This window comes from Penicillium canariense (assembly GCF_028826845.1).
Source record: "Penicillium canariense strain IBT 26290 chromosome Unknown utg000001l_segment0_segment0, whole genome shotgun sequence".
NCBI classification, from domain to species: domain Eukaryota; kingdom Fungi; phylum Ascomycota; class Eurotiomycetes; order Eurotiales; family Aspergillaceae; genus Penicillium; species Penicillium canariense.
Window position 1 is genome coordinate 1592638 of NW_026622728.1, and position 15114 is coordinate 1607751.

The 15114-nt window shown below is 53.8% G+C and overlaps 5 protein-coding genes across 5 annotated transcripts; 4 read left to right on the forward strand and 1 right to left on the reverse strand.

Annotated features, from left to right (window-relative positions):
* Nucleotides 1–436: 436 nt before the first annotated feature.
* N7482_000545 (phosphoglycerate mutase family protein) lies at nt 437–1513 on the forward strand (the record flags this gene model as incomplete). Its single annotated transcript, XM_056682670.1, has 4 exons — nt 437–544; nt 608–820; nt 880–1122; nt 1181–1513. The coding sequence occupies 4 exons, from the start codon at nt 437–439 to the stop codon at nt 1511–1513; spliced, it is 897 nt and encodes a 298-aa protein (XP_056546276.1).
* Nucleotides 1514–1765: 252 nt separating this feature from the next.
* On the reverse strand, nt 1766–2859 carry N7482_000546 (mitochondrial 54S ribosomal protein uL22m; the record flags this gene model as incomplete). Its single annotated transcript, XM_056682671.1, has 2 exons — nt 1766–2754; nt 2820–2859. 2 exons carry the CDS (start codon nt 2857–2859, stop codon nt 1766–1768), a joined length of 1029 nt encoding a protein of 342 aa, XP_056546277.1.
* Nucleotides 2860–3779: 920 nt separating this feature from the next.
* On the forward strand, nt 3780–7756 carry N7482_000547 (U6 snRNP complex subunit PRP24; the record flags this gene model as incomplete). Its single annotated transcript, XM_056682672.1, has 2 exons — nt 3780–6977; nt 7034–7756. 2 exons carry the CDS (start codon nt 3780–3782, stop codon nt 7754–7756), a joined length of 3921 nt encoding a protein of 1306 aa, XP_056546278.1.
* Nucleotides 7757–8571: 815 nt separating this feature from the next.
* On the forward strand, nt 8572–14229 carry N7482_000548 (ankyrin repeat domain-containing protein; the record flags this gene model as incomplete). Its single annotated transcript, XM_056682673.1, has 11 exons — nt 8572–8730; nt 8809–10707; nt 10818–10971; nt 11026–11075; nt 11125–11700; nt 11757–12197; nt 12253–12384; nt 12431–12533; nt 13080–13110; nt 13288–13615; nt 13888–14229. The coding sequence occupies 11 exons, from the start codon at nt 8572–8574 to the stop codon at nt 14227–14229; spliced, it is 4215 nt and encodes a 1404-aa protein (XP_056546279.1).
* N7482_000549 (uncharacterized protein) lies at nt 14198–15080 on the forward strand (the record flags this gene model as incomplete). Its single annotated transcript, XM_056682674.1, has 4 exons — nt 14198–14297; nt 14393–14454; nt 14531–14821; nt 14889–15080. 4 exons carry the CDS (start codon nt 14198–14200, stop codon nt 15078–15080), a joined length of 645 nt encoding a protein of 214 aa, XP_056546280.1.
* Nucleotides 15081–15114: the final 34 nt, after the last annotated feature.

The window sequence follows — 15114 nt, forward strand, 5'->3', positions numbered from 1 at the left end:
GCTCTTGTGATGTTTCCTCCTTGTTTGTTTCGCGGATTACCCATAGCTGGCGAATTGGAAGAAAGGTTCGGATCGGAGTTGTATGGTTGGATTCTGTGTTTGGACTTATAGCTAGCTGTCCTCGGATAGAGATCAAGACTCGGTTGCTATATACATGACCGAATGAAGTATGGGTGACCTACCCAGACAACAATACAAAAAAGTTATGATCACTACATCTGGAGGTTCTTTGTAGCTCACAAATTTCCCTTGAGATCAAGGATTGCAGTAGGTTAAACGAGGGATATCCACTTGCACGGTTTTTTGCGAGTCCCCTCGCGCTGGGGGCCCACCGCCCCACATCAAGCGTCAGACGCTGAAGCTGAAGTGTCCTAACTCTTATCACCCGTCCTTCGATCCAGCCAAAAGGCTAGCCAGAAACCGATACTCCTTCAGCATGACACTCACACACCTCCCAGTGGAGCCAGTCTCATTCAAATTCAGCACGGTAACAGGCTACTTCATCCAAGACGAGCCAACCACTGACCCAGCCACCTTCGACTATGTAAGCGCCAAAGCCCACCAAATTTCGATCTTGAGAGATACAGAGTACTCATGAGGCGTGTAGGCCGCATTGAATTTTGGGCTTATCTCAAGAATCTATGACGCCGAACCCGTGGACTGCCAAAGCAGCACCCAATGGCAACGATTCGCTCAGCAGATTCAGCACCTAAATGACACCGCTGGCCCACAAACCAAGTATAAAGTGCTCTTCCTCGGACGACACGGCGAAGGTGTGCACAATGTTGCCGAGCAGAGATATGGAACTAAGGCCTGGGATGTATGTTTCCCATATACTTCCCATGACTGGGAAAACTCCATAGCTAACTCATTACATAGGAGTACTGGTCACTCTTGGATGGAGATGAAGATGGCACATGGATTGATGCACATCTCACAGACGTAGGTATTGCCCAGGCCCGAACTGCTCATGATACCTGGACTCAGCAAATCGCGAACGGCATCCCGCAGCCACAGTCCTACTACGTCAGTCCCTTGCATCGGTGCTGCCAGACGGCTCAGGTTACGTTTGAGGGCTGCGATATGCCGTTGACAGATCCTTTTCGACCGCTTATTAAGGAGGTAAGACCAAGCCATTTTAAAGCTTATCTTGCATATGAGTATTGACTGGTAAATACAGCTGCTCCGCGAGACCATGGGCGAGCATACCTGTGACCGCCGGTCAAGCAAATCTGCTATTGCCGCGGACTTCCCACAGTACCTATTTGAACCGGGCTTTGCGGAGGAAGATGAGCTTTGGGACCCTAAGGTCCGCGAATCAGACGAGCACCGTAACCAGCGACTGCTCGGACTGTTGAACGATATCTTCGCCAGTGATGAGAATGTCTTTCTTTCTCTGACGGCGCACTCGGGGGCCATCACAAGTATCCTGGAAGTGACAGGCCATCGGAAGTTCCCGCTGGCGACGGGGGCGGTTATTCCGGTGGTAGTAAGAGCAGAGGAGCGGGTGTGATTTTGCACCGAACGGTGTCGATATTAGATGGTAGAAATATCCTTGAGATGTGTATTGAATCTTGTATATTGTACATGGGCGGCTCGCCCTACTATCTACTACAATGCAAATTCTCCTCACTCAGACCAGCCAATAGCAGCACAGACACAAAAGAGAACTGGTTTGAATCCACTGATGACTATGTGAATAACCAGGACGTAAATAATACAAAGCAACGCCAAAAGGGGAATCAACTCAGCATGACTTGCACAATTACCAGCTGTAGTACTGGTTCTGCGCAGAGACCTTTCGATCCGGCAGCTGAGTCCAGAGCTGGGTCTTGCGCTTGCGCAGCGCATCAGCCTCACGCTTCTGCCACTCCCGAATGCGAGTCTTCTCCTCCTTCAACACAACCGAAAGGCCAGTCGCTGGGGGTCGGAGGCGGTAGATCTGGCCACGGGCGCGGTGGTCCATACCAAAACCGTAGGGGCCACGGTTCACCCACGCCTGCTGAATATAGATCTTTGTCGGGTCGGTGATCCTCTTGCGCTCACCGGACTTGAGAGTGACGGTGACGGGGGCGGCCGAAGTGCCGGCGGCAGCCCCCAGGCCCATGCCGGCACGGACCATGGCGACGTTCTTCGCGTGCTCCAGGTGTCCCAGCACGTCCTTGGCGGCCTTCTTCTTGCTGAAGCGCATCTGCAGGATGGCCTCGTCGATGTTCTTGCCTGCAATCTGTCGGGCCAGGGGTCCTAGCTTCTTGACGGAGGTCTTGAACCAGTGTGACTTGGACATGGATTCGCGCTCGGAACGCTTGATCTGGACCTCCTTCGAGAGGCGGCCGCGTTTACGGACCTCGCGGATCACCATCCTCTTCTCCCATCGCAGATGGCCTTTCGGGTTGGGGTTCAGCGCGAGCTGCATGCGGTCCTTGTTGCGTCGGTCCAGAGGTAGGTCACCCTCCTCGCCTTGCGCTTGTTGTTGCTCTTCGAGCTGCTTCTTCTTCTTGCTGGGTTTGGGGCCAGACACCATGCTCACGTCGTCGGCGAAAATAGAGCTAGCACCGAGTCCACCTTCTTCGCGCTTGGGGGCGGCTGGTGTGTGGGCGGCCTTGGGTTTCGATCCACCGAGAACCCAATCTTTCATGCTTGATAAGAGTCCGGATCCTTTCTTGTTGGAGTTGGCATTGTCGTTTTGTGCGCGGTAGGTGGCTGTCGAGGCGAAGGTCCGCCGGGGAACGCATGAGACACGGGTCCGGGCCGCTAATTGCAGAGTTAGCATGAAAATGTATAGCGTATCGTTGTTGGGACACAGAATGGATACTCACCAGTCCGGACCAGCTGCCCGTATGGAGAGACAGCACCCATTGTGGCCATGAGGATGCGGTGTTGATCTACTGATGTCGGGGAAGCCGGTGCGAAAAAAGGTCAAACTTGCTGTTGCGCGGCTGGTCCGTCCCGACCCCTGTAATTGCCTCAGGCCACAAGCCCCATCAGGCCATCAGGCCACCACGAGCGATACAGTCGCGACGTGATCGATCAGAAGGAATCGCATCCACGACGCAGTAGGAGACTATAGCTCAAGAGCCGAATCGTAGAACCATCTAAACTTAGGGGGGAACTGTATCCGCCGATTTTCCTACTCCTAGCCATCTTTTGAGTTCTCCCCCATCGGCTTCAGGGCATTCCCTCACACCGTCATCTCCACAGTGAAGATCCACTAGCCCTCATCTTCCCTCTTTCAGGGCCTTCGGTGCTCTCCTTCCGTTCTACTCTCTCATCTGCACCTTTCCCTTCCTTCATCTTCCCCTCTGCCAACCTTCCCAGGCCTCTCGCCTGTGGCCCCTACTCTTTCTTCTCGTCTATCCGGCTGTGCTTCTCGCACGCCCAGGAGTCTTCCACCTGGTGATCGACCACACCCTGGTCACCTCACCCACTCCTTCTCCCACTCGTTCTTTGTCGCCGATCTCCGGATTCCCTCCGTCGGTCTTTGCGACAACCTCCAGTGAACAAGCACCCTATTCCTTGCGCGACTGGTATCGCGCGAAGAAGGATCATTTGCGACTCTGGTCCCCGGCCCCACGAGACGGGACCTGAAGACCAAGCTGCGTTGGCTAGTGCAGGAATGGACATGTTGAGGCATCTCGTGGCTGTCGTCTGATCTGGGTCTCTGCTACTCCTAGCACTATCCCCTCTGGTCGTTGCCATTTCCTTTGAGTGTTGACCGCTCCTTCCTTCCTTTTCACTTGAAGCGTGTCGCAGGTTTTTCCCCCTCGAACTTAGTCAAGATGGACATCAATTCATTGCTTTCCCCGGACTCGAATCCACAATCGGGGAACTCGACACCGGTGTCCGGTCCTACGTCGAACAACACATCGAACCCGGCTGCCGGGCCTTCCCCCCACAAGGCAGTTCGACGGACGCGTTCAGGTCATGGTCGCAAAGGCAAGACATCCTCGCCTCTTGCACAGCAGGTCTACGTTCCTACCGGACTGCCTGAATCTTCGCCGCCCGCTTCCAGTCCGTCTACTGGACCGAACGCAAGTACTTCCGGTAATGGGACTTCCTCTGCCACCGACCGGCCCCCATCGAGACAGCCCTCTACTGGAATGGACACACTGGCAGACCTGGCCTCAATGCAGCATCATCAGCCGCCGCCGCAGCATGCGCAGCATCCCCAGCATACCGCGCGCCAGAATCCACCCAACATGCTGAGAAATCCCGGGTCCTACCAGAGCCAATTGTCTCCGTCCACCATCCACCCACACGTGAACCCAATCAACCATAACACTCCCACCCCTCGCACATCGTTCGACCTGGCTATGGCGGAAGGCCCGCGGGAAACCGCGCGGAGGAATTACGTACAGACGTCGTTGGAACCCGATGCGCAGCTGTTGGCGACCGAGCTCTTCAACAAAATCCAGGAGAATCCCCACACCTACGAGGCACATGTCCAGTTTATTGGGTTGCTGCATGCGGGCTTCGTCAACCACGTATACCCGCCCAACAATCCGGATATCCATGGTGACCCCCGCCGGTATGATCTTCTCAAAGATATGAGGACTGCCCGTGAGGAGATGGACAAGCTTTTCGCCATGGGGGAGGACCTCTGGGCCGAATGGATTCAAGATGAGAGCATGCTTGCGCATTCGGTAATGGAACGCACTTCTGTGATGGAGCTATGCCAGCGGTCAGTTGAAGAAGAATTCGGCTGCACCAAGCTTTGGCACATCTATGGCGAATGGGTGTTGTATTTGTACAATGCCGCAGCTGGCGAACATGGAGCTGGCCAGTGGACTGAAGAAGACCGGATCATTGGACGAGAAGTGTTCGCTTGGCAGACGGTCTTGGACGTGTGGCAGCGAGCCGCGGAAGCGACACAGTGGCGGATTAATAACAGCCACCTCGTTTGGGATCGATTCCTGGAGCTCTTAACCCAGGATCTGACTCAGGCCCCGTCTCAGGAGAAAATCAACCATCTGCGAGGCCTGTATGAGGTGCGGCTGCAGACTCCTCATGCGACTTGGGATCAGACGTTTCAAACCTTCTCAGGATTCATTTCTACTTACTTCGAGGCCAACTATGAGGAGATCATGTCTGAGACAGTTGCCCAGGCGTCAGCTGCGAAGAACTTCTACGCCGCGCGGGAAGAATTTGAGCAGCGGCTCAGCAAAGTGCAGGAGTCGGGGGATAAGGCCCTTGAATGGACACTATACAGGGAGTACATTGATTGGGAGGTCAGTCGTAATCGCCGCCGACGGGAATTCCACTTTGAGCTCGTCAATGCGGTTTACCAGCGTGCCGTGCTGCGCTTCCCGACAGATGTCTCTTTGTGGGAGGACTACATCATGTTCCTCATTGGTGAATCCATGCATGGCCATGCCTCCACTACGACTATTGCAACCCTTGACCGCGCGACTCGCCACTGCCCTTGGTCCGGCAACCTTTGGTCCCAGTACCTCCTGAGCTCGGAACGAGAAGGACAGTCTTTCTCTAAGATCTCTGGCATCAAGCACAGAGCCACTAGCACGGGTCTGCTGGATGCCGGAGGCCTGGAAGAGGTACTGAAGGTTCACACCACATGGTGCAGCTATCTTCGTCGACGTGCCTTCCTTTCCGACTCCACCGACGAGGATTTGGATGTGGCGGAAGTCGGCATTCGCTCGGCAATTGAGAGTGTGCAAGAATTGGGCGAGAAGAAGTATGGCCGATCGTATCAGGGAGACCCCCTATTCCGCCTGGAGCGTATCTATATCCGCTACCTCAGCGAAAGTGGCAGTTGGGATAGTGCGCGCGAGACCTTCAAGGGCCTCGTTCCTCGCCGGGGCGACAGCTACGAGTTCTGGCTAACCTACTATCACTGGGAGCTGATCTGCTGGAGCAAGTTTGTGCAGGGCGAGGCAACTGTGGACGCTGCCCGACGCACCCCCAATCCCAGCTATGCAACTGCGGTCCTCAAACAGGCCATCAAGCGGGAAGATCTTGATTGGCCAGAGAAGGTAGTGCAGACCTACATCGCCCACTGCGAGGATTATGAGGACTCGGATGAGTTGCAACTTGCTGTGATCGAGACTAGGAAGGCCATGCGAGCTGTCACGGCTCGGAGGGAACGGGAAGCACATGAAGCTGCAGCAGCACAGCAACAGCAACAGCAGCAGCAGCAGCAGCAGCAATGGGAAGCCACTGCCGAGGCTTCTTCTTCGTCCGAGAAGCGAAAGCGTGGGGACGAAAAGGATGCGAATGGTCAGCCCACTAGCAAGAAGGCGCGCGGTGAAGAGGTTGGCCCGGAGCAAGAAGCTGAGCCTCAGCCCCTCGCCCGCGACCGGGAGCATGCAACTGTGTTGGTTAAGAACCTGCCGCGAGAGACCACTGAACTTAGTGTCCGGCAGTTCTTCCGCCATGTCGGAACGATCAACGGTGTCAAGATGTTACCTGAACCGGACGGAAGCTCTGAGGCTGCGATTATCGAGTTCGAGACAAAGGAGGAAGCCCTGGGGGCTTTGACTCGCGATCAAAAGACCTTCAATGGGAATTCCATTGAAGTGAAGGTCGAGTCTGATGCTACCTTGTGGATCACAAACTTCCCTCCGACTGCCGACGAGGAGTATATGCGCAATCTCTTCCGCAAGTACGGCCACATTGTCGATATTCGCTTCCCTTCGCTCAAGTTCCAAACCAGTCGTCGTTTCTGCTATGTGCAGTTTGCTACTGCCAGTGCAGCACATCAGGCGACGGAGCTCAATGGTACCGAGGTTGAGAACGGCCATCATCTTGTTGTGAAGATCTCCGACCCGTCTCAGAAGGATAAGCGCAGTGGAGCAATGCAGGAAGGGCGTGAGATCTTCTGCAAAAGTTTTGACTGGAAGCTCGAGGCGAGCGATGCTCGAGAGGCATTTTCGAAGTTTGGCACAATCGAAAAATTCCACCTTCCACTAAACGTCGACGGCTCACACCGAGGATACTTTTTTGTGACCTATTCTTCCAAGGTATGCACCTATGATTTTTGAACTTTGGGATTGACTGATTCTGACAAGCTCTGCAGGAAGAGGCGGAGGCCGCTCTCGCGATGGACAAAGAAACCCTTGGGAGACGCCAGCTAGCCGTTACCTTGAGTGGAAACACCGGCCCTAAACGCATAGCTAGTACCATCATCTCGCAAGTCGCCTCGTCCGCATCACCGCCTGCGGAGGCGAACGGGGCGACGTCAGGTGTGGTAGAAACGGTCGGCGGCCGGTCGGAACGTACTCTTGCCTTGATGAATGTGCCCGATACTGTCAACGATGCTCGAGTCCGCGCCTTGGTTGAACCGTTCGGACGGTTGGTTAAGATTGTCCTCCGACCGGATCATCAGGGTGCCATTATCGAGTATGCCGATGTCCATGATGCTGGTAAGGCATCTTTGGCACTCGAGGGCAAGGAAATTGTCCCGGGACGGCCGCTCCATATCGGCAGTGTTGAGGAGTTGAAGAGGATGCACGCAGAGATGAAGACGGACCGGATCACCTCGATCAAGCGGGAGAAGCCGAACCCCTCCCTCCAATCTGCGGGCCCCATCAAGCGCCCTCAGCAGCCAGGCACCCGCGGCGGCCGCCGAGGGGGTCTAGGTGTTAAACGAGCCCCTGTCGCACCCATCTCTACGTCCGGTGCGGCTTCGGACAAGGCCCAGATGGACACTACTGCTGACGGCAAGGGCGGCGAGAGTGGCCAGTCCAAAAAGAGCAATGATGATTTCCGTGCGATGCTCGAACAGAAGCGCGCGGAGTGAAGTGCAATGGTAACGGCAATGGCGATGGCGATGATAGTACCCGGCGCAACATTCATTTCTGGCATGAATCTGGGTGGCGTTGGTCTTTTTGGTGTCTGTTCCGATGCTATCTCGAGCGTGAGAGCCGTCTGTACATCATTCGGGTCGGCTCTTTTGTGCCATGATGTGTTTTTGGCTCGATTTTCTTTGTCCCTTCATGTTTGCTGGGCATGCGTGTCCTGATGTACATTATGCCTTATGTGTCTTGCTGGTTGGTTTGTTTTCTCGCTTAGCTTTAATGATCACGGCTGTTTCCAGGAGACTTCTCGGGCAGATCTGTCCAGGGGGATGTCCTTGCAATGATGTGCGGCCTGTTTGTCCTCGTATTGTGCAAAAACTAGATGTATGGGCTACGAAGACGTCTTAATTAGGGGCGGGAGAGGCACGTGATAAGGGAGTGAGGAGTTAGGGCATTGCTATCTACAACAGCTAAGGGATATTAAGAATTTCGAATAACAAGAGAACAAGTAGGTATCAAATGTTTTCTTCGGGGCGCAAGCTAGGAGGTAGGCGATTTGCTAGAGCTTACGCTAGTTTACCAGAGTTGGGTTGTTATTGATAGGCGGCTCGCTCATATAGGGAATCCTTCTTGGTATCTTATTGTAGGACCAGAATAGTGCGGGGCTGTCCTGTCATCCAACGTTCACCTGGGCGCTTAATCCAATTCTTCAGCCGCATCAGTACCAGTGCATTTCCGACGGTTCAAATCATCGGGCGAGCGTCATCTAATCTCTCTCGTCTGCCCTTGCCCATATCCGCATGCGCAGAACTTAAAAATGGTAATCGCACCGTTGCCGAGCAAGGGCATCGGCAAAGTCAAACCACAGAAACGCCCGCAGCGCAAGCCAGAGAAAGTCAAGCAGGCACCTATCCAGTTTCGTGATGCCGTTGGGAGGAAATTCGTCTTTCCATATGAAATGGTCGCTACCTGGCCCGTAAGTAGGCAGTACAGTTTGTTCTATATCATATGGGGTTGTTCATTGTTCTGCAATAGTGCTGACGATCTGTCCCAGGGGTTGGAGAGATTGGTTCGAGAGGCGTTCATGCCCATTGCCGTAATCGGGCCGCACGTCGACGAAGGACACTACGATCTGATTGGGCCCGATGGCGATGTCATTCTCCCATCCGTCTGGGAACATGTGGTGGTGCCGGGCATGTCAGTTACTATGCACATGTGGCCTCTGCCGGAGGCAACAGAGCAACCGGCGGAAGACGAGGAGACGAGAGCAGAGAAAGCAGCAGCGAAAGCAGCAGCGGAGGCAGCGGAGGCAGCGGCGCGCAGGCCGGTGCGTGCCAGGCTGGAGGCCGATGACCCGCGATGGATTCCGCCACCCATGGTTGCGCCAGACGGGGGTTTCGGCTTCCCTGATAGCGTGGGGATGGCAAACGGCACTCACTCGCTGTATCTTGCGCTCTTCGAACTTCGGTTTGATGACAACATCCAGAACGCACAGGTGACCGCTTCGTGTGATCTGAGTCCGACTACGGACGGCGAGGCCGATGCTGAGTGGAAACTTGGGTTTTTCCGTCGGTCTTCCACGGGACTGGTGGATGGGGACGTCCTGGATGGCTCCGGCTTCGATAAAACCGGAGTCCAACAGATTCTGTTAGGAATGAATGACTCGGAGAAGTATGGTGTGGCTATCCTGCTACGGCGCCGACGAACCGAACAGGAAGCGCCATTTCCTGTAGTTTTCGACATAGACTATACACACCACGGAGACTACGCAGAGGCGGAGCTAGTAACGCAACATATCCTGCCCGGCAGATCAGAGAGCACCCCCTGGACACCTCTGTCATGGGCCGCGGCGAACGGATGGGAGGACTGTGTAAACGTGCTGCTCCAAGAAAAGGGCATCGCGCAACTTGATCAGAATGGAAGATCGGCTCTTTCCTGGTCCGCGGGCGGCGGACAAGCGAGGGTCACCAAGCTGCTTTGCGATGAGCCGGGGATACAGGTCGACGAGGCGGACATCGGGGGACGGACGCCGCTATCTTGGGCTGCGGAGAACGGTCATGTTAATACCATAAATCTGCTGCTGGCTCAAGCAAAGGTCGACATGAACCGGCCGGATTGCCAGGGGCGAATACCACTTTCATGGGCAGCTGGGAACGGGCACGTCGATGCTGTGATCACCTTGATCAGTAACGCGAAAAAGAATGGTCTGATAGTCACCGCTCCTACTGGCGAAAAACGCGATTTCGACAGCAGTCCCCTCTTCTGGGCAGCTAAAAATGAGCAGGAGAGTACCTTGCGTATCTTAATGGAGGAAGAACTTCAACTCCCTGAGATATACAGACAGCCCACCAGGCTGCCGTTGACACAGTTGTATCTGCACAAAGCTGCGCAACAGGGATGGTGTGTCTTCACAAAGCTTTTAATTGAGAAGAAAGTCCAAATCGACTCCAGCGATCCGGACTACGACGATCGCACGCCTCTCTGCGTCGCTGCAGAGCAAGGGCGCGCAGAGGTGGTGGAGACTCTACTCAAGGCTGGAGCGGCACGCAACCATCAAACTACCAAAGCTCGAGACACTCCCCTCGGGCTGGCCATCCGATCGGGGCATGAGGCCGCAGTCAAAGTGCTTCTCAACGCCGGGGCCAGTGTCCATTTGAGGAACGCCAAGGGGGAGGCACCGAGGGACCTGGCTAACCACCACCCAACCCTCTTCTACATGGTTGCCGCCGTAGACAAGGTCGGGAGACTCGCGGAAACAGAGGACGAGCATCTCGACTCCAGCATCGACCATGAATTCAAGGCCACTGTCATCGACTTTGTCTCTGTCTCTGGCGTCCTGACGCCTTGCGCTGTAGAAATTGCTGTGGATGAGCTCCTGCAAACCCCTTGGGTTTCTACTACCCCAGGCACTTCTTCCACCTCATTTCGATGGCTGCATCTTCCGGTTAATAATGTAAGTCGAATACGCCCTATTGTACATCACAAGCTAACAGTTTTTAGATGCGATGGATTGAGGCAAGGAAGGCGATTCCCTGCATCGCGTCTTGAGCTAACTAGCGACAGCTTTTGATGGCCCGGCTGTACAATAACTCAGCCTCTGCTTATAGAGTGCTCAAGCCCGAGCGCTGGGTTAATCGACAACATCATGGTGCCACTGGCGGCCACCATGCTCGCTTTATGCGGTCACAATGTCAGGCGTTTCCAAGCGCCGCGCTCTGTACGTGATTTTCTTATCAATACCCATTGCCTCTGTAACTAACTTGGTCGACAGGGGCTCTGGACGGGGAAGGAACGGACTATCACACAGACCTAGTGTTGTTTGTACGACGCCTTCCGAGGAAGACCGGGGCAGATACTCACATGGAGACAGATGCCCTTCCTCCATTGGGATTTCGAAGAAATGCACTCAAGACGCGAAGCAATTGCCAACTCCTTGTCTCAAAAGCACAACATGAATGAGAGGCTTACTCGGGACCAAACGCTGGTAAAAGCGTATCTAACTGACGAGCATCCTTTGCATATCCGACGCACTCTAGATCAGTACTACTATCATACTGCTACAGACACTACAATGAGAGACGAGGATCAGGTTCTCGGTTACTATCAAATGAAAAACGGTCTGCAACCAAAGATCCTTACTATGGTCGATCAGCTATGGCTCTGGGTGCTGAAGGGAGAACAAGGCAAGCCTGACACTGTCGTCAGCTGTTTCCCGGTTCTCGATCCAGCACATCCAGACCAACAAGGGTTGACGAATGTGCTGCGCTGCGTGAAGCTGCGACTTCTCGATGAACCCGCTTCTGTTCAAACCGCTTACGATCTGGCAGGGCTGATCGCCGCTATGTGCTCTAGGATCTACCTTGACCGGGCAAGTACCCTGAGTTTCGAAAACACCAAATCGACGCTCCAGTTTTCTGAACTCTATGAGACGGAAATTAGCCATATAGTATGTCTCTGCCGCTGCATTGTGATGGATATCGGAGCTGACTACATACGTGTAAGATTCAAGAGGAGAGTGTCCTATTTGGCAATTTTACCAAACTCGAGAAGGAAAACGTGGCGAATATACAGCGGGAGATCGTCCTACTCTCCAGGATCAAAGCGACCCTCGACGAGCTGAATGTCATGGCCATGCTGTTTAATGACCAGCGCAACATGCTCAAGAGCATGGACAGTATCGTCAAGTTTATTTCAGCCTTGGAAACTGCAGATCAGAGCCTGGAAACAGCAGACTCGGAAGACGAGTCGAGCAGTATCAGCGACGCAACTGCGAATCCAGACAAAATCGCAAAAATAGAAGAAGCCTACGCAGGCCAACGTGCAACGGTGATATGGGGAACGCGCAATGACCCAGATGACTTCAGTCTGCCGTTGGCCATGGTCAACGCCAGCATCGACGAGATCAATGCCATGCTTGAGCGTGCAGGGAGGGCCAGCCAGTCGGTACATAATCATCTCAGTCGTGTCCCTTCTGAGGCTCTGCTGATCATGCTCGCAGATTAATTTCCTGATAGACGTTAAACTGAAGCAGAACAGTGTGATGGACGCGCAGGAGTCGCTCAAGATGACTAGAGAAACAACAAAGCATGGACGCACTATCCTTATTTTTACTCTAACTACTATCGTCTTCGTAAGTGTAGCTTCTCCTATTGATGGCTGAAGTTGACTCGTTGCAGCTCCCTTTGTCGTTCATGACTACGTTCTTCACTCTCGACATCAGCCAATTCCGCAAAAATGCCGAGGGCAAGCTTGACCTAGGTTACGTCTCATATATCGTCTGTAAGTACCTTTACATCATCTTTCCAGTTACCCCTTGTTCGTATAAAACCAGCAGCTTACCGCCAATTATCTGGCAGTCCCCATTTCCAGCCTCATATCGGCCGCCCTCATCTGGGTCGCTTTTAGAATTGAGTACATCCAAGCGGCCTGGATCTGGATGACGCCGATTATGAGACGTATACTAGGCAAGGTCACAATTAACACGACGAAGAAACGAGATCGACCTCGCTATATGCCTACTAATTTACCGAAATATAAGGTTGGACGGGATACAGACTTGGAGGCGCAAGGTGGTAGCCTTGTGCCTACAGTTGCCGGATCAGTCCTGCAGCCGAAGAAATAAGATTCGATATTTAGACGTGATTCTCGATCAGACTTTGGTTATCCAACGAGGAGAGAGATACATGCTTCCCAATACATCAAATTATCATTTGTGGCCAGACTGTACCTAACCCTACTTCATCGTGAGCTCCCCCCAGTAACATCAAACTACAATCAACGCACAATATCAGAAACTCAAATAACAGACGCACTCTCTTGGTCTAGTGCTGTGGTACCGGGCAATGGCCTTTGGGAGGTGAGCTGTCGGCTACATTTAGATATACGAGTTTATCTCCTAACAGGTCGAGCGACATGTTCGCAAATTTCCAATGGTTTGGGGGATCGAAAGGTGGTGAAACTGGCTGCATTGGTTATGCCCTTCTTTTCCTGCCTCCCTTGTACAGGCCAGGCCGGACTGCTAGTCGCAGTTTAGGTCCCGCATGAGCCCCGGCTCGTTGGTATCTGAAGTCTACAACAGTATGATGGACAAGCGAGAAATATTTCCGTTCATTGAGGATCCTTTCACTCGCGAGGAAATAAAATCGCAAATATTGCAACTCCAAGGCCGCATTCTATTCTTTTATACCTTCTTCGATGACTGGAAGTACTTGGGGGTTCTAGTGAAATCAGTTCAGCCATTTTTAATATCGGCAATCAACGGTTCCCTACGTGACGAATTCTTTTTGCATTTCAAAAGCAACCAAGCCTCTCGGGGAACAATCAAGACCCAGACCGCAGAGCCGGATATCGAATCTGCCGTGGTATGTAGGAGGTAAGTGCTGCGTTCCCCCAACGATAGCATTACGAACTATACCCCGACAGTGGCTGCTGTGCTGAATACTTATCTTCGTAGACCGCCTTTACCGCCAAGAACGGGGAAAGTGATCGCCTCTGCAGGTGCTTGGACACTCTGGCTGGATTCCCTGTTTTGCGGGACGTGAGCAGCTGTCCGCGATAAGAACGCCTCCCGCGAGAGTGGGACGCGAGTGGGTCGGTGGGGGCGGAGAGGCATGATTCCTAGCCGTTGCAACAGCAGAGACGGTGTACATCCTGCACATCACCCGACCGACGCCTTGAAACTCATACCTCCCTCGTCGCCCTCTTCTCAACCCTCGGACCCCATTATCGGTCTGTGTCCAGCATATTCGCATACTTCGGTTCATCGAAACTCCGCGAGGTTGCTGCCTGGGCCTCTCTCGCGGGTTCTCGCGCATACTACTGCCCTCCAGCCTCATCCGATGTACCGCCCGCCCTGTCGCACGGGCCTACCCTCGTCCTGAACACCCACGCCGTCGGTCTCTCTTCTCCTCCTCCTCTTGTCCCTCGCGACCTCGCCTTCCGCCATGGATTTCCACCTGGTGCCGAGGGGCACTGACAACAACTATACGGGCTTCCTGACCAAGACGATCGTCTACATCGGCACGCTGGTGCTGTTTCTAGCTTGTGAGTAGATCGAGCTCTCCCCGCGCTACGAGGGATCCGCAGTGGCCTGGACCACAGGCAAAATTTTGGCTGACAGATGGATTCCACCTTGACAGCGTTTGCTTTGACGCTCTCGTCCATTGTGATCCCCAGGTGGGTCAGCTATCATAGCGAAAAGGTAGGGGGCGTTCCCGAGCTACGGATGCGACCGTGATGAATACTGGACTAACCAGGGCTATAAACCCCTTCTCTAGCCCTCCCACCATTACTCCTACGGCCTCCATCAACGCTGCTCCTCGCTCACCGACACTTGTGAGAGCTTCCCGCAGCGCGAAGACTGCCATGGCGACGACCGGTACTTCTGCTCCATGTGGCGCTCCGTCGGATTCCTGATGTCCTTTGCCGTGGTGCTAGAGGGTATGAGCATTGTCGCCTACCTCATCATTCTTGGGGGTGGGAAGCGGCTACGTGAAAATGGGTGGCGGACTCTCAGTCTGCTAATTACTTTGTCGGCCATTGTGCAGGCCGCAGGCATGTCGATTGTGGTAGGTCCCACGGTTCAAAAAAGGGCACGACCATCGGGTGATATATTGACGTGTCGGGTTTATGTAGGCCTATCTGTTCGACAATGAGGACCGCTTCTTCGTTGGCTGGCACCTGGACCAGTCCTGGATCCTTTGCACTGTCAGCTGGTGCTTCAGTCTTATCTGCGCAGGCGTGATCGTCATCGCTGCTCAGATTTTACCTTCTGAGGGGGGCTATGAGCTGATCCCGGACCATGATACGCTTAGGGTGGTATCTTAATTAGACACGACGCGATTTATATACGGCGGTTGTC